This window comes from Vitis riparia, chromosome 18, assembly GCF_004353265.1.
Source record: "Vitis riparia cultivar Riparia Gloire de Montpellier isolate 1030 chromosome 18, EGFV_Vit.rip_1.0, whole genome shotgun sequence".
Taxonomy (NCBI): Eukaryota; Viridiplantae; Streptophyta; class Magnoliopsida; order Vitales; family Vitaceae; genus Vitis; species Vitis riparia.
In genome coordinates this window covers 18,723,623-18,750,376 of record NC_048448.1, presented here as the reverse complement: position 1 = coordinate 18,750,376, position 26,754 = coordinate 18,723,623, and the positions used below count along the sequence as shown (strand labels likewise).

At 36.0% G+C, this 26,754-nt stretch overlaps 1 protein-coding gene across 3 annotated transcripts; it reads right to left on the bottom strand.

The window, feature by feature from the left end:
- Positions 1–17,560: 17,560 nt before the first annotated feature.
- Positions 17,561–26,445, bottom strand: LOC117907474. Of its 3 annotated transcripts, none has more exons than XM_034821020.1 (3): positions 26,293–26,445; positions 25,034–25,095; positions 17,561–18,111 (listed from the first exon to the last, which is right to left on the bottom strand). In XM_034821020.1, exon 3 carries the CDS (start codon positions 18,040–18,042, stop codon positions 17,737–17,739), a length of 306 nt encoding a protein of 101 aa, XP_034676911.1. In that variant the 5' UTR covers positions 18,043–18,111; positions 25,034–25,095; positions 26,293–26,445; the 3' UTR covers positions 17,561–17,736. The 3 variants fall into 3 exon arrangements, with proteins under 3 accessions (XP_034676911.1, XP_034676912.1, XP_034676913.1); XM_034821021.1 differs by having other exon boundaries at positions 17,561–18,103; XM_034821022.1 differs by lacking the exon at positions 25,034–25,095.
- Between the last annotated feature and the right edge of the window lie 309 nt (positions 26,446–26,754).

Genomic DNA, 26,754 nt, shown 5'->3' with positions numbered 1-26,754 from the left:
TTGCAAGGGTCCTTAACATGTTAATTGGGTTAAAAGGTAATAACTACTACTCAAAAGTGTTGAAAAGGATTAATTACAAGCTATCAAATAGCACTTTTTGAGTAGTAATCAAGTGTGACCCGTTAATGGTTTCTATGTTTTTAGTTAACTTAAAACGCCATTAAATCACCTCGGCCAACACTTGGTAAGGCAAGTGATCTCCGTCCATTGAGATGCACTAGTTTATCTCTTGTGAGCTTTTGGGAGGTGATTTGAAGGTAGGATTTTCTAAAATAGCCAACACTTGGTAAGCTTTTGGACTCTAAGGAGACATCCATTAGTTATCTCTTGCGAGCTTGAGAAAGGAAATCCAAGGTTAAGGATCACCTTGAATGGCAAATGCTAGGTGAGAGGCACGAGCCATTGCAAGATGAATTAGTGAGAGGGATTTAGTGTTTCAATCAATAAAAGGGAAGCATCTATACCACACCGATTAGAGAAATAACTATATGTTAATTCTCAAATGCAAGGAAAATATTCAAGTGACCGGAACTCTATTTTTGTATTAGGAGCCTGACCCCAGTGATCCTAAAACTCCAAGAAACATTTTTCTTTATTAGTAATTTCAGTTTCTATTATTTTTTGTTAGCTTAAAACCAATCCTTTTTCAACCAAAGATTATGTTTTCTTTTAAAGCTAACCTTGAAATGAAAAAGCACCAATTCAACTTTGAATTAATATCAGCAGTAAGTTGAAAACCCTTCCCAGTGAACGACCCTAGAGCCACTATGCTATGCTAGCTAAGGCTATCCTAGTACATGGTGATATAGGTTATAAATTTTGTTGATTACTCCTGTCTGAGGACCAAAGTTAAGGTACACCAATTGGGAACGAATCAAATGGCGTCGTTGCCGGGGAAGGTGCCAACTTCACAGTGATATTATCTTTTCAGAGTACTTGTGATTTTCATCACAAGTTTGGTGATTTTTCTTTCATTTTACTAATTCTTTTACTTATTTCTTCTACTTTTTCATATTTTAACATATCTTTTAATTTAGTTTTAGTTAATCTTAGTCTTTTTGTAGTCTTGTTTTCTTTTGTTTCTTTGTTTTTGTTACAGTTGATACTAGTTGTGTATGCCAAATTGGATACGAGACAGTGGAGGAAGGCTTATGAAACTTGAACCACCTCATAACAAGGAATTGGAATTGAGCTTGAACATCATGGAAGCTACACCTGAAGATCAGCATAGTCACCATGGTTACCAAGACAATCCCAATGCATTCAGATCAATGAGGGATCGCATGCATCCACCTTGTAGGAGTGCACCATCATGTATAGTGCCCCCTACAGAGCAGCTAGTAATTAGACCGCTTATTGTACCACTTCTACCAACTTTCCATGCGATGGAAAGTGAGAATCCTTACGCTCATATCAAGGAATTTGAAGATGTTTGTAATACATTTCAAGAAGGAGGAGCTTCAATCGACTTGATGAGGCTTAAGCTATTTCCTTTTACTTTAAAGGATAAGGCCAAGATTTGGCTTAATTCTTTAAGGCCAAGGAGTATCCGGACTTGGACTGATTTACAAGCTGAATTCCTCAAGAAATTTTTCCCTACTCACATAACAAATGGATTGAAAAGGCAAATTTCAAACTTCTCAGCTAAAGAGAATGAGAAATTCTATGAGTGTTGGGAAAGATACATGGAAGCCATCAATGCTTGTCTTCACCATGGTTTTGATACATGGCTATTAATGAGTTATTTTTATGATGGGATGTCTTCTTCAATGAAACAACTCCTCGAGACTATGTGTGGAGGAGACTTCATGAGTAAGAATCCGGAGGAAGCCATGGATTTCTTTAGTTATGTGGCTGAAGTAACAAGGGGATGGGATGAACCGAACAAAGGAGAAATGGGGAAGACGAAGTCTCAACCGAATGCCTTTAATGTTAAGGCTGGGATGTACACCTTGAATGAAGATGTTGATATGAAAGCAAAGGTTGCAGCTATGACAAGAAGATTGGAGGAGCTAGAATTGAAAAAGATACATGAAGTGCAAGCCATTGCTGAAACACTAGTGCAAGTCAAGCCATGTCCTATTTGTCAATCTTATGAGCACTTGGTGGAGGAGTGCCCTACAATTACAGCTACTAGGGAAATGTTTGGAGATCAAGCAAATGTCATTGGACAATTCAAGCCCAACAATAATGCTTCGTATGGAAATACTTACAACTCAAATTGGAGGAACCATCCAAATTTCTCCTGGAAGCTAAGAGCACCTCAGTATACACAACCAGCTCAACCATCTCAACAAGCTTCAAATCCTGAACAAGCAATAGTGAATCTAAGCAAGGTTGTGGGAGATTTTGTTGGAGATCAAAAAATCCATCAATGCTCAACTCAGTCAAAGAATTGACAGTGTAGAGAATGCATTGAATAAAAGGATGGATGGGATGTAAAATGACTTATCTCAGAAGATAGATAATCTCCAATACTCAATCTCAAGGCTCACTAACCTGAACACAGTGCAAGAGAAGGGGAGATTTCCTTCTCAACCTCACCAAAACCCCAAGGGTATCCATGAACTGGAAACTCATGAAGGAGAGTCTTCACAAGTGAGAGATGTCAAAGCCCTGATCACTCTAAGGAGTGGTAAAAAGGTTGACCTGTCAACCCCCAAGCCACATGTTGAGAAAGTTGAAGAGGAAGATGAAGAAGAGACAGAGAAGATGGAGGAAATCAAAGGAAAGAAGAAAGATACCAATGAAGGGAAAGAGGACCATGATTCAACATTGAATGCAAATCAGGAGAAAGTACTTATCAAGGGAGATGTGATGAAGAAACACACACCTCCACCTTTTCCTCAAGCTTTGCATGGGAAAAAGGGAATCAGAAATGCAGCAGAAATTCTTGAAGTATTGAGACAAGTGAAAGTCAATATCCCATTGCTAGATATGATTAAACAAGTTCCAACCTATGAAAAATTCCTAAAGTACTTGTGTACTATCAAAAGAGGGTTGAATGTGAATAAGAAAGCCTTCTTGACTGAGCAAGTAAGTGCTATCATACAATGCAAGTCTCCTTTGAAGTACAAAGATCCAGGTTGCCCTACCATCTCAGTCATGATTGGAGGAACTATAGTGAAGAAAGCTTTGTTAGACTTGGGAGCAAGTGTGAATTTGCTACCATACTCTGTCTACAAGCAATTGGGACTTGGTGAATTGAAACCAACATCAATCACTCTATCTCTAGTAGATAGATCAGTGAAAATTCCAAGGGGGATAATTGAAGATGTCTTAGTTCAAGTTGATAATTTCTACTATCCAGTAGACTTTGTTGTTCTTGACACAGACCCAATTGTCAAGGAAACTAATTATGTTCCTATCATCCTTGAAAGGTCATTCCTTGCTACATCAAATGCAATCATAAATTGTAGGAATGGACTCATGCAACTCGCGTTTGGCAACATGACATTGGAGCTCAATATCTTCTATATGTCCAAAAAGCTAATCACTTCGAAAGAAAAAGAAGGTCCAGAAGAAGTGTGCATTATTGACACTCTAGTGGAGGAGCACTATAATAAAAAAATGCAAGACAAGTTGAATGAAAGTCTTGGGGATCTTGAAGAAGGGTTGACTGAACCCTTAGATGTGCTTGCTACTCTACAAGGCTGGAAGAGGAGAAAAAAGATTCTACCTTTGTTCAATAAAGAGGAGGCACAAGAAGCTGCTAAAGAAGAGACCCCAAAGCTCAATCTGAAGCCTCTACCCACGGAGTTGAAATATACATACCTAGAGGAGAATAAACAATGCCCTGTTGTTATATCTTCATCTCTTACTACTCCTCAAGAGATGTGTCTACTTGAAGTTCTCAAATAGGTGTAAGAAAGCAATAGGATGGCAAATATCCGACTTGAAAGGCATCAGTCCTTTGGTCTGTACACATCATATATACATGGAAGAAGAAGCTAAACCAATTCACCAACCTCAAAGAAGATTGAATCCTCATTTGCAAGAGGTGGTGCAAGCTGAGGTTCTAAAGCTACTTCAAGCAGGTATTATCTACCCCATATCTGATAGCCCTTGGGTGAGTCCTACTCAAGTGGTACCAAAGAAGTCAGGGATTACAGTGGTTCAAAATGAAAAGGGAGAAGAAGTTGCTACACGCCTCACTTCAGGTTGGAGAGTGTGTATTAATGATAGAAAATTGAATGTTGTGACAAGGAATGATCATTTTCCATTGCCATTTATTGATCAAGTGTTGGAAAGAGTCTCTGGCCATTGATGCGACTCATGGTAGCTTAGCTTTAAAGGCGTATCAACAAAATTTATACCTTAAATACTATTACTAAAGTAGCCAAGCTACTATAGCATAGTGGTTCTAGGATCGTTCACTGGGAAGGGTTTTCGCAAACACAAGTGATATTCAAATTAGGAAAATAGGTGATTTTCATATGGATGTTAGCTTTAAAAGAAGATGAAAATGTTTTAGAAAGATTTAAACTAATTTAAGCTAACATTAAAGACTAAAATGAAAGGGTGTAAAAACAAGTTTCTCAAAGATAGGATAGCTATGCTCTGACTCTTATGCAAATTGGAAATCTCAGGATAGGCTCCTCGCGTTGGGGTTGCAACTATGGTGATGCTTGCTTCCCGAACCGGTATGGATTTAGCAAATCAAGTTTTAATCCTTTAAAATGGCAAAACAGATGGTAATGAATTTTATCAATGGTTATTCACCTTAGACTTCCTTTGAATGGCTCGTAAGAGATAACTAATGGTCTAAAGCCAAAAGCTTACCAAATATTGGCAACTCAAAGTCATTCCAGGTGATAAACTCACCTTTCAATGGCCATTGAAATTGGTTCTAACGGATTAATGCAAAACTTGGAATTGAAAACCTCACCTTCCAATAGCTTGTAGGAGATAACTAATGGATAGAAATCCAAAAGCTTATCAAGTATTGGCCGTTGGAAGTTGTCCAAAGGAAATAAAAACCAAAATTTACATTAATGAACCATTAATGAAAAACGACTACCTTACCTTCCGGGTGCGAGAAATTTCCATGGGATTGCATCCAAGCCATCACATAACATCCATACTTTGAGAAACTTAAAGGTTTTAGCCTCTCATCCTTGGGGATTTCATCCTCCAAGGATGTTTGGCTACTAAGAAAATGAGAAAGAAAAGAGAAAAGAAGAAAAACAGAGCTTTATATATTTAAGTTAATGTACAGAGGATCGATCCCCCAACCATCCATTTTCCAATCCCCTTTTGGAGGTGTTGTGCACCTCTATATATAGCAAAATTACAAGATAAAGCCTTATGATGGCTGAATACAAGGTTACAAAAGGAATTTACATGAGAAAATATCAAGCTAAAAATATCTGGGAAGTCGGTGGTGCGTGCGTGGAGAAACAGAGGAGATTTGGCATTTTCGCAATGTGAGTTTCTCCTTGCGAAAATTTCGCAATGTTGCGAAATGGCAAAATTTCGCATCGTGAGGAAAATCCCCTTGCGAAATTTCGCAAGGAGAAATTCACCTTGCGAAATTTCGCAAGGAGAAATTCACCTTGCGAAATTTGCGCAAGGTTTGATGCAGTTGTCTTCCGAAGGCCATATCTTCCTCATTTCAGCTCCAAATTGTACACGGTTTGAAGCATTGGATTCTTGACTTCCTGAGCTTTGAAATGGTATATAGCATGTAGAAAATGGAATTCGGTAAGTGCCCGAAAAGTGCGAAAGAAGACTGCAGTTGCTGTCCTCTGTTCTCCTCTTCTCTCCTCTTCTCCATTGTTCTTGTTTGTGCTCGTGTTTCCACTTGAAATTCAAGCCTGTAAACTTCCAAAATCCTTGCTTTAACTTGTCCAAGTAGCTCCTACATCATTTGGCATGCTTGAATTGATTCATAAGCTGATAAAAACATGTAAACTTGCCACAAAATGGTTAAAACCAATTACTAAGGACCTTAATGAATTAATTGGGTTAAATGAATATGATTACTACACAAAGGTGCTTAAAACCATTATAATTAGGTCTACAAAATAGCACTTTTTGGTAGTAATCAGCCATCCTTTCTATTGTTTCTTAGACGGCTACCGGGTATTTTCAAATTGAAATCGATATTGAAGATCAGGGGAAGACCACTTTCGCATGACCATTTGGAACATATGCCTACAGAAGAATGCCTTTTGGTTTATGTAATGCACCTACAACATTCCAAAGATGTATGTTAAGTATCTTCAGTGATATGGTGGAGCAAATTATGGAGGTTTTCATGGATGACATCACCATATATGGAAGTACATTTGAAGAATGTTTAGTCAACTTGGAAGTGGTTCTGAACAGATGCATTGAAAAGGACTTGGTGCTCAACTGGGAGAAATGCCATTTTATGGTACAATAAGGAATTGTCCTTAGCCATATCGTCTCCGAGAAATGCATTGAAGTTGATAAAGCAAAGGTGGAACTTATTGTCAAATTGCCATCCCCAACAACTGTAAAAGGAATAAGGCAATTCCTTGGCCATGCAGGGTTCTACGGGAGGTTTATAAAATATTTCTCTAAGCTTTCAAAGCCTCTTTGTGAACTTTTAGCTAAGGATGCTAAGTTTGTATGGGATGAAAGATGTCAAAAGAGTTTTGATCAACTAAAGCAATTCTTGACAACCGCTCCAATAGTGAGGACTCCTAACTGGCAACTACTCTTTGAAGTGATGTGTGATGCCAGTGACTTTACTATAGGAGCTATGCTTGGCCAAAGAGAAGATGGAAAGCCCTATGTGATCTACTATGCAAGCAAGATATTGAACAAAGCTCAAAGGAACTACACGACCACAAAGAAAGAATTGTTAGCTATAGTGTTTGCCTTAGACAAGTTTCGTGCTTATCTAGTAGGGTCTTTCATCATTGTTTTCACGGACCATTCAGCCTTAAAGTATTTATTGACAAAGCAAGATGCAAAAGCAAGGTTGATTAGATGAATTCTCTTACTACAAGAGTTCAATCTCCAAATCAGATATAAGAAAGGAGTGGAGAATGTGGTAGCTGACCACCTTTCAAGGTTGGCTATAGCACACAATTCCCATGTCTTACCTATTAATGATGACTTTCCGGAGGAATCACTTATGTTGCTAGAAAAAACTCCTTGGTATGCTCATATTGCTAACTATCTAGTTACTGGTGAAGTTCCAAGTGAGTGGAAAGCACAAGACAGTAAGCACTTCTTTGCAAATATTCATGCCTATTATTGGGAAGAACCTTTCCTTTTCAAGTATTGTGCAGATCAAATAATAAGGAAGTGTGTCCCTGAAGAAGAGCAACAAGGAATTCTCAATCATTGCCATGAGAGTGCATGCAGAGGCCACTTTGCCTCCTAGAAAATAGCCATGAAGGTGTTGCAATCAGGGTTTAGTTGGCCATCACTTTTCAAAGATGCCCACACCATGTGTAGAAGCTATGATAGATGCCAAAGGCTCGGGAAGCTAACAAGAAGAAATCAAATGCCTATGAACCCCATTCTAATAGTTGATCTCTTTGATGTTTGGGGCATCGACTTCATAAGACCTTTCCCAATGTCTTTTGGTAACTTTTATATCTTGGTGGAGGTGGACTATGTTTCTAAATGGGTTGAGGCAATCCCTTGTAAACACAATGATCACAGGGTGGTTCTCAAGTTTATCAAAGAGAACATCTTCTCAAGATTTGGGGTGCCCAAGGCCATAATCAGTGATGGGGGTACTCATTTTTGCAATAAACCTTTTGAAACCCTATTATCCAAGTATGGGGTGAAGCATAAGGTAGCTACACCTTATCACCCTCAGACTTTCGGGCAAGTTGAGCTAGCAAACAGGGAAATCAAGAATATATTGATGAAGGTGGTGAACACGAGCAGAAAAGATTGGTCTATTAAGCTTCATGATTCACTATGGGCATATAGAACAGCTTATAAGACTATTCTTGGCATGTCTCCTTATCGCCTAGTCTATAGCAAAGCATGTCATCTCCCTATGGAAGTTAAATATAAGGCTTGGTGGGCAATCAAAAAGGTAAACATGGACTTGATTAGAGCCGGGGCAAAGAGGTGCTTAGACCTTAATGAGATGGAGGAATTAAGAAATGATGCCTACATCAATTCCAAAGTTGCAAAACAGATGATGAAGAGGTGGCATGATTAGTTAATCTCCAACAAAGAATTCCGGAAATGACAAAGAGTCTTACTCTATGACTCTATGCTCCATATCTTTCCTAGGAAGCTGAAGTCAAGGTGGATAGGCCCTTTCATTATTCACCAAGTACATCTCAATGGAATGGTGGAATTACTTAATTCCAACAACATAGACACCTTTAAAGTCAATGGTCATCATCTCAAACCATTCATCGAGCCATTCAATCAAGATAAGGAGGAAGTCAACCTCCTTGAGCCACAGAAATCCTAATCAAAAAGGGGTTAGATGGACTTGGTCTTGCCAAAGTCCATATTTTTGTTTAATTTTGCGAATTTATGAGCTTTATTAATTGTTTTTATTTTTATCTTAGTCTTAATTTATGTTATTTTGATGTAACTTAGACTTTTTGAATGATCAAATTTAGGAGGAATTGCAAAAGAAGAGAAGGAAAGTCTCAGGGAACCACAGGAGCTCAAAAGCAAGGAATTTTAGAGGCCTGCGAAAATTTTGCAGCCAAAATAGCCCGCTGCGAAAACGGCCATCCTCTGCGAAATCATTTCACAGCCCAAGCCTTACCCCCTGCGAAAATTTTCGCAGCTGCGAAACACCCCCTTGGCACACGAGTGTCATTTCGCAGCCCAAGCCCCCATTTCGCAACTGCGAAACCCTCTACGAAACCATCCAAGGCCCCCAAAAGCTTCATTTCGCAGCCAAAGCCTCATTTCGCAGCTGCGAAACCCCCTACGAAACGCACCCTTGGCACACGAGTGCCATTTCGCAGCCCCACCCTCTCATTTCACAGCTACGAAATAGGCTGCGAAAGTGGCCCTTGGCTACGAAAATGGCCCTTGGCTACGAAACAAACCTCCTCCTATGAAAAATTCCAACCATCACTTAGATTTTAATTTAACTTTTTAAATTCCTATTTTTCACTTTACACTGGTCATTTGCCTTGCGAAAACCTCCATTTGGTGCGAAACAGAAGCCAAGCCAAAGCACCATTTCCAGAGGACCTCTATCTGAAGAGAAGTCCCGCGCACACCTCAGGCCACCCTCTCTCAAGCTTCTCTGAGTCAGCTATGGCTAAAACCCGAGAAGCCAAGACCCCATCTCCCTCAGGTCGCCACAGAGCACCGAGAGTGGTCCCTGTGCAAGGCTCCATGACTAAGCCTTCACAACCACTTGTCGTCCCACCTTCAGTAGAGGGCGCGCCTCTAAGTTCTCCTTTGAGACGATATGAGACGAGGAGACCACCCACCACACCCGGGGCAAGCTCCTCTCGTGCCAAGAAGTTAGGTAGCTGCCCTTCTAAGAAGAAAGCAAGGATATCAGCTCCAATTGCGCCATCAGAGCCTCAGCCGCCTACTACAGAGTCCCAGATTCCCTCTGAGATGACTCCTGAGGTGATTATCAGGCGACCCATGGTCACTCAACCACCTATAGAAGGAAATTTGGATTTTCGGGCTAGGCCATTCCACTCCGAGCTTTGCTTTGACAAAGAGACCTTCAGGCTTCAGCCAGAGCTCAGAGATTCATTCCATCTACTGCAGAGGTACCATTTTGGAGTACCTGATGACTCCCAGGGATTTCTTCTATCCCCGTGTAGCATTAGACTTTTATCAGTCTATGACTACACATCGCGTCCGGGATCCTACTGTCATCCACTTCACCATTGACGAACGTCATGGTATCCTGGGAGCCAGACATATAGCAAAGGCCCTACGCATTCCCTATGAGCCAGCACGTCCAAAAGATTATCGAGTATGGGTTCATCCTTCTCAGAGTGACATGGTTCATATACTATCCAAAGGGACATCCACACACCCATATCTGTTGAGGAATGAGCTCCCTCCCAGCATGTTCTTTATCGATGCACTTCTATGCCACAACATTTATCCACTTCAGCATATGGTGTAAAGGAGAGGAGCTTTGCTAGAGGCCTTGTTCCAGATATCAAAGGGATTCTTCTTTGGCCCTCATCATCTCATCATGGCCGCTCTTCTTTACTTTGAAGAGAAGGTCCATAGGAAGAAGCTGCTGAGAGCAGATGCCATTCCACTTCTATTCCCGAGATTGTTATGCCAGATCTTGGAGCACTTGGGATATCCATCCGAGCCTCAGCTTGAGTGTAGACACATTTGCCGAGAAATATTCACTCTCGACAAATGGACGAGCATGACAGCCTATGATACAGAGCAAGGAGCCCCAGCTGGACCAGAGCATCCACAAAGACCATAGCCAGAGCATCCAGATGAGCCACAACCGGTTGAGATACCTACGGACATGAGAGCACCTGCCCCTACAGTGCCCTTTACAGGACCTATGCCTGAGGTTGCACCTTCTTCTTCTCCTGCCACACCAGGGACTCCACTAGTTGTACCAGCTACATCCGAGGCCCCTCCTCCATCTGAGTCTAGGATCGCCATATCCATTTAAGAGTTTAGAGGCCTATGTCACACTTTGTAGACATTTACCACTACTCAGAGCATCATGAGCCAGTAGATGGAGGCCATACGTGCCCATCAGGATCAGCTTATCGCCACCTAGACCTAACATACTGCCATTCTTAGGTAGATACAGCAGCATCTGGGTATTCTATCGCCCCCTGAGCACGTTATTCCTATCCCATCAGAGTCTACAGATCCATCATAGAGCCCTCCTCTAGCAGAGCAGACTATGCCCCTTGAGGAGACAACTACACGAGAGATAGAGGCATCCATTCCGAGCATTCCGACCTCTACAGCCGAGCCATCATCTCCACATGATCCTCCCCCACCATCTGATCATTTACCTAGTTTCTTTTCTGTATTTCTTTACTGTACTAGACCTCATAATCCCATGTTTTTGATGTTTTATATATTGGGATTTGATGTATTACTTGTTTTGCTCCATAGTGTACTTTCTTAAAGTAATACATATCTATCATTTTTTTAGTATTCTTGGCATAATTTTATTTTAATTCCTCTACTCATATCTTTTGTTTTTTTTGAAACATGTGGTTTCTCCTATTACTCAAACTTCATGTCACTCAGGAGGTACCACTTCCTCCCTGTAATTTCAGTCGTTCTTGCCACATTGAGAATAATGTTCAGCTTGGTTGGGGGGAAGAGAGTTGAGGAAGGAAGTTTTTATTTTAAATGCTAAGTTATTTTGGTAATTTAGTTGATTTTTGCTTAATTTTAAAAAAAAATTAAGTTTTTATTCTACTCTCCATGGTTATTAAGGAAATATTTTCAAAATGAAAAAGGAGAAATTGAATTTTTGTCTTTTTTCTTGACTTAGAGTTTGTATTATGCTTACTAAAGTTGATGAATTGTTGAAACTTCTATTGAATTCAACCTTAGTTCTTCCGCTTTAAGCTATTCACACACTATGTACAATAGGTTCCGATTATAAGATGAAAAACTATTTCCCTCTTGACTTAGGAAAATTTAGACTTGGTACCTTTGACCTCATTTAATAGTGTTGGGACACCTTATAAAAGGCCAATGAGCCTTTGAGAAAAAAAGAAAGAAAGAAAGAAAGAAAAATGTTTGATTGCCTTGAAACTCGAGCAAGGTCTGAGGGGTATATGGTGAAAATTTGTAAAACCCGGTGCCCTAAGCCTTCATTGGTTGGGAGTCACCAACCTCAATGCTCGTTACAAGGGTGAATAGGTGGAGTTTAACATATTGTAGGTGCTTGGGTATTAAAATGCATTCTCAAAAGTCCGAGGTAAAATCCGAGGAGTTAGTGGTTGAAAGATCCTTAAAGCTTGATGCCCTAAACCTTAATTGGTTGGGAGTCATCGATGGACCCCCGTTACATGGACAATTTAGAAAAGAATACCTTTAAGCCTTGTACTCCTACAATGAAAAAATGTTAAACAAAAGGGTGTGTTCTTAGCCTATTAAATTTTGTCAGTTTTCTAAGTGTTGAAAAAGAACTAAGTTGGGGGGAGAGATTAGTTTAGCATACTATATTCGTAAACTATCAAATAACACTTAGATTTTTGTGGAAGAGTAAGGTTTAGCCCTTTGGAAGTGGAAACGATTTTAAAGCTTCAATTTGCATAATGCCTTCTTTTTATGAATTGTGATTAGGCAAGATATTTGATAACTCTTGTTGAAATTTGAGTTTTATATCTTTAATGTTCCATGTGAGAGTTTGATCATCATGTCACTTAAAATTTTTTGAAGTGATCAGCATGATTTTATAAATTATATTACTGTTTATTTTACTTTTTCTCTCCTTCATTGCTAAGGGACTAGCAATATGTCGATTGGAGGGAGTGATTACTACGCAAAAAGTGTTATTTTGTAGCTTGTAATTAACTCTTTTAAACACTTTTGAGTAGTAGTTAACTCAATTGGCATATTAAGTACCTTTGCAATCGTTTCTAATTAAATTGTGTTAAGTTTTGGTGTTTTTGATAGCTTTTTTATCACCAAAGCAATCCAAGATTGAGGAGAGTTCTATAGAATCCATGACAAAGCAATTGGAAGCTCATTTACATGAAGAATCCAAGCTTTGAAACTCTATAGTCCTTTGCCAAAAGCAAATCATGAATGTAAGGAGGGAAAGCAAAGAGAGAAATTTAACATGAAGAATTCAAGAGGACAGAAACTGTTGGACACATTTAGAGCACTTTTTGGAGTCCATTTCATGCATACTATATGTCGTTTCAAATCTTGGGAAGTCAGAAATCCAACGCTTTAAACGGTACGCAAATTGGAGTTGAAATGAAAAAGTTATAGCCTTTGGAAGCCAATCACACCAAGTTGAAGGCCAATTTTGCAGTTGTGAAATCACAAGGTGCTAGCTACAAAATCAGCCTTTGGCTGCGAAATGGAGACTTTCAACTTGCTAAATTTAGCAGCCCATCTTGCATGCCTGCGAAATCCACCTGAGTGATTCCATATATTTGCAACCGACTCTTTTAGATTTTTTTCTTCAGATATTTGTTATTTAAATCCCCATTCTCTCCTTGTAATCCACCAATCATAGGATTACTTGGTTAATAAGTAAGAACAAAGGGTGAATAACCTCATATATATAGTTTTTAATTTTCTTTACAGAGACATCTTGGGAGCTTGTTCTCAGAGACCACTTTTTGTATAGTTTTGAAGGAAGTAATATACAGAGCTTTGCTCTGCCTTACCTACTCACTTTGATTGTATTTTTCTTACTAGCCAAACAAGCTCTGAGGATGTTTCCTCAGAGAATGAGTGGCTAGACTTTTTGTCTCTTGGAGTTAAGGAAGCTGGGTAAGGTGTTGAATGCAAGAATTGGAAGTTTTGTTGTTCCAGCTTTTAATGAAGAGAAAGTGTGACCCATTAATGGTTTCTATGTTTTTAGTTAACTTAAAACGCCATTAAATCACCTCGGCCAACACTTGGTAAGGCAAGTGATCTCCGTCCATTGAGATGCACTAGTTTATCTCTTGCGAGCTTTTGGGAGGTGATTTGAAGGTAGGATTTTCTAAAATAGCCAACACTTGGTAAGCTTTTGGACTCTAAGGAGACATCCATTAGTTATCTCTTGCGAGCTTGAGAAGGGAAATCCAAGGTTAAGGATCACCTTGAATGGCAAATGCTAGGTGAGAGGCACGAGCCATTGCAAAATGAATTAGTGAGAGGGATTTAGTGTTTGAATCCATAAAAGGGAAGCATTTGTACCACACCGGTTAGAGAAATAACTATATGTTAATTCTCTAATGCAAGGAAAATATTCAAGTGACCGGAACTCTATTTTTGTATTAGGAGCCTGACCCCAGTGATCCTAAAACTCCAAGAAACATTTTTCTTTATTAGTAATTTCAGTTTCTATTATTTTTTGTTAGCTTAAAACTAATCCTTTTTCAACCAAAGATTATGTTTTCTTTTAAAGCTAACCTTGAAATGAAAAAGTACCAATTCAACTTTGAATTAATATCAGTAGTAAGTTGAAAACCCTTCCCAATGAACGACCCTAAAGCCACTATGTTATGCTAGCTAAGGCTATCCTAGTATATGGTGATATAGGTTATAAATTTTGTTGATTACTCCTGTCTGAGGACCAAAGTTAAGGTACACCAATTGTGAATGAATCATACATCCATATGACCTTTTACCCCGGGGGACCAAGTTGGTCTTATAAGATTCTTTTGGGTCTATCATTGTATAATGTGTCATTCACATGGAATCAAATACTACTAGTGACATAGTATAAGCTCTTCTGGAGCCTTTAATTAGGTTTCTATCACCTTATATAGTATTAACATTGTTTGTCATCAATGTTGTGCAATTAATGAAACAAGAGTTTCATCAAAGTAACAAGTCATGAGACATTGTCATAAAGACTTCGTCTTTATAGAGTTGAATAAATATTATTATAAAGAAAAAGTTAAAATCAATGGAAAAATATTAGTCATCGATGATAACTTAACTTAATAAGTTGTGTAAAAGCAATGAGAGCATATATAACACAATAAAACAAATATGAAAAGATAATTTAAAGTTATATATTTCGTAAGTATCTCACACATTTGATTTTGTAAGTGTGGAGCAATTTATACATGAAATAACTAGGAAGTATTTCAATAATCAAACTAATTGTAGTGATGGATCAAGGTATGAGAGAGATCCATGTATCTTCAAGTATAAATAAAGAAAAGAATTTAAATGATAAATAATAAAATGTGAAATAAACTATAAAAGATGAACAATGTGTTCAAAGATGATAACAAAATAAACCTATTTGCAAAGAATTAAATAAAAACATAACGTTTAATCATAACAAACATTTCCATCACCCATTAAATGGTCAATTTTCCCATTAAGATTCTCAAGGAAATATGAAACATCTAAATGGGTTAGAACCACTTGGCCATCACTATCAATGAAGTTCATTTCAACTTCCTTTCATTTTATTGAGGCTTGGTAAAGGTCGACCAAATGTTTGGGCGTAAAACAGGTACGCAACCAATGCCCCTTCATACCACATCTATAACACTTATTCTCATGGTTCTTAGGAGGTTTATCTTGTAAACACTTCCCATTTTCTTGTTTTACCTCAATATTATTCCACTTTTGGTGGTGCAATGAGGCTTTCCTTTTTTGAGAATTTGGTGAATTGTTACTATAAGAACTATGGTATCGGGGATTTCTTCCATGACCACATCCTCGTCACCGTCCACGAGTTTGGGACAATATTGCATTCACTTCAAGGAATGATTCAAATCTAGTTGAACGAGACTAGTGATTTCTCATCAAAAGCTCATTTTTGTTAAACCTTCATGGAGATGATGACGAAGGAAAATTAGTGTTTTTGTGCAATCCTACAGGGATGCTTGATTTCCTTCTTTGATCATAGCTCCAAGATTCATTGACAATTTTGTTTTGAATAACTTCTGGTTATATAAGAGAATTAGAAATTGTATGCATAACTTATGGCTATGAAACAATTGTTAATAAAAATTGTTTTCCATAATTCCTGTTGTGAAAAATAAGTGAGTACAAAAGAAAAATTAAAAGCCAATATTTTTCATAACTTTGAATTATGATCATTTTTTCAAAACAAGAAAATATGCAAATTTGTACATAGCTTCAGGCTATGAACAATTTATACATAATTTCTAGTTGCACAATATAATTAAAAGAAATTAAAGAAATTAAAAGTTAATATCTTTCATAGCTTTAGGCCATGATGATTTTGTCAGAACAACAAAATATTTAAATTTGTACATAGCTTTAAGCTATGAACTGTTTTATATATATATATATATAAATTTGTATATAGCTTCAGGTTATGAACTATTCATTGTGTAGATTTGTGCATACCTTCAGGCTATGAACTTTCATTATGTAGATTTGTACATAACTTCAGACTATGAACATTTATTTATTTATTTATTTTATAGCTTCTAGCCATAATATTGTTTGGTATAACTTCTAGTTATACCGTATAATTAAAAATAAATAATTAGAGATCATATACATAATAACTTCTGGTCATGTATCTGTAATTTTGTAATTTTTCCTCATAACTTCTGGTTATAGGAATTGCACATTTTTCATAACTTCTGGTTATGAATTTATCCCATAATTTATAATTTATCCCATAACTTCTGATTATAGGGATTATACATATTTTTCATAACTATTGGTTATGAATTTACCCTATAATTTATAATTTATTATTATAGGGATTGTACATATTTTTCATAACTTCTGGTTATGAATTTACCCTATAATTTATAATTTATGATTATAGGGATTGTACATATTTTTCATAACTATTGGTTATAAATTTATCCTATAATTTATAATTTATGATTATAGGGATTGTACATATTTTTCATAACTTCTGGTTATGAATGTACCCTATAATTTATAATTTACCTCATAACTTCTGGTTATAGGGATTATACATATTTATGTATTCAAATAAAATAAATGAAAATAGAGATCAAAAGGTAATAAAATAGAAAGTCATGATATAAATTTATCATATACCTTTTTGTGAGAAAGAAGAGAGAAAGTCTTTCTATTTCTCTGAAAGGAAAAACATCTTTCTATTTCTCTAAAGAGAAGAACGTCTTTCTATTTCTCTTAATAGAGAAAAATCTTTCTATTTCTTTTGTAGAGACTATTCATGCTGATAACGTGTTATAAAATTATAAAATGAAAGAAGAAGAAAACAAGAAAGAGAAATTAGAATGTAGGAAGAGAATAGAGTATTTTTCATTAGAGGTATTTCCCTTTTATAGAGAGTCACAAAGAGATATACATCAATATTCTTATAATCATCCAAGAGGGAGTGTTATAAAATATGAGAATTACCGGAATATGGGAACTTGTGGATGATCATCAATATTGATGTATATCTCTTTGTGACTCTCTATAAAAGGGAGATACCTCTAATGAAAAATACTTTATTCTCTTCCTACATTCTGATTTCTATTGTTTTCTTCCCCTTTTCACTTTATAATTTTACAACATATATATATATATATATATATATATATATATATATATATATATATATATATATATATATATAGTTATAATTTTAAAAAAAAATTAAAATTAAGGTTATATTTTAAATAATAATAATAATAATATAAAATTAAGGTTATGTTTGATTAAAAAAATTGATAAAAAATTTAAATTATTAAATTATTTTTATATGTTATTTGAAACTCAAGTTTATTTATTTAGTCCTATCTAAAAATTAAATAATTAAAACCAAACAAATTTTAAATTTTTAACTAAATTTAGTCATATTTAATTTTTTTCATATTTTTTGTATTATAAAAAAAATCAATTGCTTCCATTTTTCTTTCCTTTTCTTAGTATTTTCTTGGAAGAAACATCTCATAAATTTGTATTTATGATTGATGTAATTATTTTTAAAAAAAAAAAAAAAGGAAAAATTTGAAAGCAGCAGCAATTATAGAAGGGAATGCGATTAGCCAAAATATGAACAAAGTTTCACATTGGATTTTTGTCTGGGATGATTGCAGAGGCAGAGGCTCAAACTCTTCTTGTACAGAGAAGAAGTTGAGGGTCCAGTTGCACCCAAAACAAAGCAGCTAGCTATATTTCATACTTGCTACTAGTAAAATACTAATGCTCCATCACTACCTCCTCGAAATTCCAGTCCCTCACAATGTCCCTTCTCACTGCACAGCTCCGGACCAGCCTTGGCGTCCCTGGAATGCCGCTACTGTTTGGGATGGATGGGTGCGGTGTCACTTTGGATGACCGTATGATCGAGGAGTTTGCTGTTGGGGCTGGAAGAGATGCCCTCCTGGCCAGGCAGTTGGCAATTGCAGAGCATCTTCCTTCATTGTCTGAACTTGAGACCGAGTAACTCCTAAATGAATGAGATGGGCTTTCTACGCTATGGCACACAAGACATGCTAGACTCATGTCTGGACTCGGGATGGATGTCCACCACTCTCTTTGCCTCAAATGCTCCTTCCCTCCCTCCCTGCAATTCTATATATACATTATACCAAGATCAAACAAAAGAGAGGGTCAATTTTTATAACAGAAATGGTAATATGCACCTATCAAGTTGCCATAGAAGAGAGGGTGAGAGGGAGAGAGAATCTACATGTGTATGGCTACCAAATTTATGCACTTTCTTTTTCTCAAATACAAGAAGCAAATTTTTTCATCTCCAAACACCTAAATTCAAGGGAGGAGAGCCAAAGACTCACGAGCAAATGAAATTTTGAAAGAAATTAGAGTGTATGAAAAGGGGAGAAAGTCAAAAGCCACATCGTTTGTTTACCCCCTCCCCCATCTTTTTCTTTTTAATTATTTTTTATTTTTTGTTATATTGAAGAACATTATTCATCTGCTGGCAGCTAACAGGATAAAAAGGCAAGTAGATGCAGTGTTTTAAAAATGAGAAGTCAACAGGCAAATGGTGAACAGGGCCTTCTGTATGCCAATAGATAAGTGCAGTTTTATATATAATTTAGCATGGCTCTTTCACTCAATATACTCTTCTTTAACCATTTCATTCATTTGCTTGTATTAGAATAACTATTAGGTTCTCATGTTCTGATGTTTCCATTAAATCAAATGGATTTTTGATGTCGTGGACTAGAAGGTCTGCTGACTGTCAAACTGGCAATAGGTGATGGGTACAATATCATACTCAAACCAATCCAAGCTTAAATAAGTAACTATGTAGTGATTTCTTTTCCATCAAACATTGGAAGAGAACGACTTGTGTTACACAGATAGATTCCCATTTCATACAAGAGACAGCATGAGTATGGGTATGGGATATGCATCCAGACACCTACTACCAGATATGCACCTAACACAAGTGTCCCAAAGATGATAACAACATTTTCCAGCTGAACTATATGTTTAGCCAGATCTAGCTGATATGTGCAGAGTTAATGAAGTACCCATGTGAACAGTTGTTTTACATGTTTGACTTAGTGTTGGCCTAGAGTTTGCCACACTAGTGTCCCTAGGTCCTAAGATCTGGGAATTACACCAGTCTGGCGCCTAAACAAACACCAAAACTGGCATGCATACCTATGTCTGCCTATTTGGCATAGATGGCAACTGCATGCAAACATCTCTTGCAGCATTTGTTCCTTCACTAAGGTCTCATATTGCCAAGGCAATAAATGAATTAGGCCCATTCAATCACAGTCAAATCAATAGTTGCCAGCAAAATTATTACTAGCTACAAGTCCAGCATTAGGCCAAATAGAAAATCATATGTTAGATTCTTTTACTATGTGGTTTCATCCTAGATACATGGTTCAACACTAGAAAGAAGAGGTACACACTTTGACAACTACCCAGACTGGTGGAAGGAGTAATAGTCGAAATAAAAGCATATACTACTATTTTGTAATAATTTTCTTCAATGCCAAGGAGGGGGTACTTTCAATTTTCAAACCAAAACAGCTACACAATCATGTAGGAGCTTCAACTTGCATGTGTGTGAAAAACAGTAATACACATTAGTGAATAGCAGTGTAGTAGCAGTTGGCAGAGAAGTTTACAAGATTGTCCCAATTTTCTATAACTGCAAACAAAAGAGTGTTCGTTCTTGATAATATAGTAGCCACTGGACAACAGCAAGACCTCATTCAATAAATAGTAATCATAGTATAAAATTACAAGTACACCCACATCCACACAGAGTCAGGCACTTATTTAACTGATACATTTTTGAAGTGATTAGGCAATTTGTTTTGACTGATCAATTAGCTACCTTTTAAGAGAGAGAGAGAGAGAGAGAGAGGTATTATTTAGTTTTAGTGGTAGTTTCTTAGGCATTAAGAGTGATATTATCCTATCTATTGAGCATTCCTATTAGTCTTTCACAATCGAATTAGATTGTCAGAGAATAGTTTATTGTTACTGAGTTTCTGGGAGGCAGGTACTCCTTAAAGTAAAGCCATTATCCATTCTTTTCCTTTTTTTCTACATTTCTTTCTCTTTTATTTAATTTATCAATATAGACGCAAGAAAGGCATGAGGCAGTCATTGTGTCCAAGTTGAAGATAACATCTTGTTAGAAGAGCCAAATTCAAACATTGGAGACCAAGGGCTAATCGACCAATGGCAAATGATATTATTGAAGTTGTAATATCATTTCTTGAAGTTTTTCTCAACATTTCTATGTTTAATCAATTTCTATACTATCAATATTTTATGTCCAAATTTTCATTCAATATTTCGTAAAATCCAACCACTGATATTTTCATTATTTTTTATATTTTAATCCTTTTTTAGAAGGAGATTCCCAGTCATGGTGTTAGTTGTTAAAGAAAGAAGAGGAGATTCCCAGTCATGGAGTTTTTAAGGAGGGTTTGCATACATGTTATGGAGTCATGGACCCACTCAATCCAAAGACTTTGTTAGAGCATGATACACATCTTGGGTCCAAATCTTAATAGGTTAATCTTTTAGAAAAAGTTGATAACTTAACATGGTATTAGAGCTCAAGTTAACAGGAGGTTGCATTATGATTTCTACAGCTATTGCTATTTTTGCTTCCCGCATGCATGTATGGGGTCACATGTGAGGGAGGTGTTAAGCATAATATACTTTGTGGGTTCAAATTCTAACAGCTTCAGCTTAAAGGAAAATTGGTAACTAATAGACCTCTTTGGTGACCTCACCAAACTTAAACAAATAGGTCATGTTCATGACTATCAAAGTTTGTTTGAGAGACTACTTAGTAGGCTTCATGACACGTTGTCTTAAGGAGAATATTAGCATTAATGTGGAAGCTCCTTGGCTAAATAATAGTTGCAATAGGTTACCTTTATGAAGCAAGTATTATACTCAAAATTAAACTCCTCAACTGAAAGTAACAAACATAGAGGTGACTTTATTTACCTTATTTAACTAATAGGTACTATGTGTCAAAAAGTTAAAATCTATTGTCAACTAAAATGTTGACCTCCGACTAATCAAAGGACAAAAGCTTTAATCCTAATGAGAAGTTTAGTCCTAGCCACATGTGTAAAATGCTATTTCTTATTGTAGAATGTTGGTTAGATGAAGATGGATGTGATGATGTGGTAGAAGAATGTGCAAGATGAGAGTCCCAAAATCGCCCTTGAGGACAAGGGTAATTTAAAGAGAGTAGATGTTAATGATTCTACATGTGCGCGAACTTGGAAGTGGATTTAATTTGGTTTTCTTTGATTAGTGAAATTATTTAGCTTTTATATATTCTAGGAGAGAGAAATGGTTTAATTTTGGTGGATTAGCTCGTTGCTTTTTAGGTAGGTTAATTTCCTATTTATAAGGACAGATATCTCCAAGTTTATTACCAGGAGTCTTATAAATAATGAAAAGTAGAGAAGTTTATTCTCACGAGTCTTACTAGTTTCCTATTTGTTGATGAATCCAATAAATAAATCTTTTTTTAATCCCTTTTCCAAATGAAGGAAAGTGATTTACTTGAAGAAAGAAAGAAAGAAGAAGAAAAGAATGGAAATTAAATAAAAAGAATAGAAACTAAGCAACAATAAACTGTTCTATGATTCCCATTTTATTCACCAAATATTTTTCAAATAAGACTAACAAGTGGCTGTAACTTTTATACCAATTTTTATGTGCCACTTAGGGGCCATTCATGGCCTATTTTGAGAAATTCATATAAAAAAACATAACAGAAAAAAAAAAAAAAAAAAAAAAAAAAAGGAGGGGCGGAGAGAATGGATAGTGGTTGCTTCGAGAAAATCTTCCTCTAAAATGGCTAATAGAAATAAACTCCAATGATTTACAAAAGACAATTAAAGAAGTATTTGTAGTCATAAACTTGGAAATAATCTTCCTAATGAATAGAAAACTAATCCACCTAAAAATAGCAAGCTAATCCTCTGAAACTAGATTTTTCTTATCTCTCCTAGAATATATCAAAGACCACATAACTTGACTAAGCATGCACTTATGGATAATGACATCCCACAAAATCATAAAGTCTCTCCCTCAAAAAAATTGCCCTCTTCCTAAAATACAAAGAATTCAATAACAATACTACTTTTCTCCAATTCACATTTTATATCTTGGTAATAAACTTTGACATAATTTTTCACCTAATAAATAGAAAAATAACCCATGTTATTTGGTTAGAAAGATACTTATATTCCTAAGATAAATGCCAAATGATATCTAAATCAGAATTAAATTGCTTAAATATGACTAACCTAGGGAGAAGGCTTGTAATAATGACCACTATTCAAGAGATCTTATATACATACATGCATCTGGATGTGTGTTCAGATGATCGGGGCTTAATGGCACGCATCTTAGTAAAAGTGGATGGCTCATTACTAACTGGTAGCAAGGATTGGATACTAAACCTATAGCTGTTAATTTTTAAGTTTAATCTCCATGTTCTAAATGCTCAACCATGTCCATTGTTTCTTTTCCCTTCATTTTCTTTTTCAGTTTTCTTGTTCTCCTGATTTCTTTCTCCCAGATTACCACCATTGGCCAGGATTAAGTTCAAAAAGAAGGTAATCACTTTAAGCCAGTTCTTTTAGTTTAGTGTAATTTTGAAACCTAAATTCTTTAAGGCTCTTGTTTTCTCACCACAACCTGAATATACATCAGAAAGCTGTAGCAACTTCGAACCTAAGATTTGTTGATCCAGTGCCATGATCACAAGTTCACTATCGTCCTACAACCAAATGTTACTTTGTTCTCTCCAACAATAGGACCAATCTCTTCCAACTCCAAATTTTATGCAAGTAGAATATCAAGTAGTAATTAGCTAAAAAATACAAGTTGGACAAAACAATAAAATAAGAGGACTCGCTCTAGTCTCCATTGAGAACTCAATTCATGGCAAGTTTTTTTGCCCCTTTACTTTTCTAAGAAGAATCTGAAAGTTTGAGCACAATTGAAGGATTCACATCATAGCAATATGTGTGTGTGTGTGTGTGTGTGTCCTTCAATTGTGTGTGTGTATACACATACACACACATATTGCTTTAAATTCTTGGGATCTACTATCATACATTCCATGTAATTAGTTGTAGTACTCCTTGTTAAGTATTCAATTTTAGTCCTCATGATAACAACTTTAGGTTTTCCATGCTGCTGGTATAATGATAATAGAATTCCATTAGCCCAAGAACTCTTTGATGGCTCCATGAGTTCTTATTCCAATTATTCAGTCCAAACAGCATATCTTATAGAAGTTGGCATTCCATTTATCTCACCACACTGAACTTCCATGCCAAATCATATCTGCACTTCACAATTTTAATTGCATGACAAAGTAATTGCTTTGACAATGACTTAGCACCAGAGTACTAAAGCATTTGATGCCCTCATCAGCTGAATCTAATGAATGAGGACTCCTAGCAAGAGAGAGAGAGAGAGAGAGAGCAACTCTTGTTGCGGGCATTCAAAATTTCTGCTCTTGAAAGCATTATTTATGGTGGATCCAGAAATTCAATCTTGGGGCGAGGAAATGAAGTGTATTTGAGATGATTAGCCTAGTGGAAATCTTGTTTTACCTCTCCAAAAGAGGCCAAGGATCAATCCCAACCCAATATAATATCTAGTTTTGATTTTCAAGGTGAGGAGGCATGTGCCCTCTAGGCCTTAGCTGCCTCTGCCTCTGCCTTCGCCTCAATTTAGTAAAGGTGTGATGGGGGAAAGTCTTTTAAAGTCTATTCAAGGAAATAAGGGAAGACATAAATAAACTTTAAATAGGATTAATATTAATTAGAATTGAAATAGAATTAGTATTTGTTGGAGTCAAATTAGGATTAGCTAGTTAAGTTATAATATAATTAGAATTTGAGTCATAATAGGTTATTAGAATCCTAGTAGACTTTGGATATTATAATAAGAATTAGAGTCAGAAATAGGTCATTAGAATCTTAGTAGACTTTGGATTGCTTAGAAAAGCCTATAAATAGGCTAATAGATGTAAATCAAAAGGATGAATTGATTGATATTAATAATATTATATTTTTTTTCATTGCAATTATTACAGCCCTCAATGATGAGGCTCAATTGATTTTCTTCTAAGTGAGACTCTTAGAATGTTTTAGTGAAACTCTAAGGTTTTTTCATCTTTTTTTCATCATTTCTTCTTTCTTTTATTTTATTTTATTTTATCTTATTTTATTTTTTCACTGCCATAAACTTTATTCCTTGTTCCTTTCTTTACACCCCAAAAACAAAACCCTAGTCCACCTATTTTTGAGTGTAGGCAACCATCCTAGGTTTGTCCTACATCAAGGTGTTAACCAAAACAATATGTTTGGAACTCCTCTCATTGAAACAACTATTTTTGCAGCTGTTGAGCTTGTCTTCAACATTGTGAAATTAACCTAAAAAACAAGTTTTTTTTTTCTTTTTTCTTCTTTTATTTTTCTTTGAGGTATTTCAGTAACCAAAGATTCCATGCCTTTTCCAATTCACCATATTTATACGCTACATCAGCTACACAGTCTAAAAGCCCATGCCTAACTACCCTATTTAATCACTGAAATATTATCCTATCAACCAGTTGAAAGTGGCCAAACATATATGATCAGCCCAGTGAACCTTGCTTTGTATTTCCAATTAATATTGAAAAAAGGATAAAATATTCATACCAGCTAAGTAATCTAATAAAATATGCAACTGAAACAGATTGAGCATGAATGTAGAGATATCTTCACCTACATGCTACTTCAATCACCTAAAAATCAAGTGGAGGGAAGTATGCATAAATAACAAACAGAAAAATCATCTAGCAGCAAGCCGTGAAGAATTTCACGATGAAGTAGTGATCCCCATAAAGGCAACAATGATTGATCATACACATGCTTAGCCTCTGAGTTTTGGAAACATATTGTTCCCAATGTAAATCATCAATAAAACCAAGCAAATCATAAAGATGAGGAAAACTTGTATTCACCACGCAATGTTCAATTGAAAAAAAGCTGATGTGCCCCTCTGATACTAATATCTTCAAAGTTCCTGAGAAATAAAACCAACAAAATACCATTAACTATATATATTCCACTAGTTGATCAATGGAAAAGAACTTCTTCTGGAAGGCCCCAAAGAATAAAATAATCCTTACATTTAGCCCTGGCCAACAATTCTCCTAAATTTTATTCCCCTTCTTTGAACATAATTCCACCAAATTGTTTAATGAAATATTAAATTTGTTTAGATGCAGGTATTGGGAAAAGAATCATCAAAAGATATATAATATTTTGTTTTCAAAGAAAAAAACTGCTATTTAAGTTGTAAAAAGAATCCCATCAGAAAGGAAAAAAATAAAAGCCAGATATCATATAGATGGTCTATTTAACATATGATGGAAGAGAAGAAAATTTGACAACAATCAAAATTATCATTTGGAGGTTAGATGACTATGATCAAACACATTGATCCACGCAACCCAATGGCACAAAGAGGTCCACCTTACATAGTGGTTGACTACAACCCAATCAGGAAAACCTAAAGCTGAAGATTGCACAAATACAATTACCACCTCCCTACATCCCCAGGGTGCCAACCCAAACAAAATAATATAATGTTCATTCTCAACCATACTAATTTCAATGATTCCCAAAGACACTGAGGGGTGCAGTAAACAACCAATTTATCGTCTCTGCTGCAGGGATTCAATACTCTCCTCCAAAAACTACTATACAATAATAAAATTCTGGAAACCAAAAATCCAAGAGAACTTTCTCGGAGCTGGACGGAAACCAATTACCCATTACCCATTACCCATTACCCATTACCCATTACCCACTATGATCAAACGCATTGATCCACTTCCCAGCTAAACTGATTGAGATCTATCCCCTAACCGCAATGCCGCCAGAAAAATCAAACAAAAGAAACCCTTTAATACCAGTTCTAATTCACCAAAATCTTCGAAACCCCAACCCTAATTCCTCACAAACAAACAAACAACCCCGCTTTACAGTCTATCCTTAACTGAACATGCATTAACATAAACGGGTCATCAAAAAATCACGAAAAATCAAGGGATCTGAACCAAAATCCACCAGAACTCAGAAAAAATACCAAAAGAAAACTCGAATTACAATCATGCTGCAGAATGCTGGAAATGATATCATATAAATTACAGTGCAGCAAGAAACAATCATGAATTGGGGAAAAAAATGAAGAGATATGAGATCTGAAGAAAAGAACCTTGGCGTCCTTCGTGGGTAGGGATCGTTATAGATTGTTGAGAGAAATAAACCGTGGGAATGAACTGAGGAGTATTTATAGGAGGAAAGGAAAACAAAGATAAAGAAGCAAAGTGGAAGGGAAGGCTATCAGGCTTTGTGAGGTGTGAGTGTGTGATCTGTGCTTATTAACCAATCAGCTTTTGGCTCTCCTGTCTCAAAAGATCGGAATCCTATTTAATCTTAATTTCAGTTTCCACCATTTGTTATTTCTTAACTAACTGTATATTTTTATTATTTTTCTAATTTTTACTCAATTATGATCATGAGTATTATATAAAAATAAAATAAATAAAAGAATTTTTAATTAAATAAAATTTATAAATATTATCATAATTATATACTTTTAGCACAATATAATAATTACTACTAAATTATAATGGGTATATCATATAGCAAATCAAAATTATTATTAAATTTAATA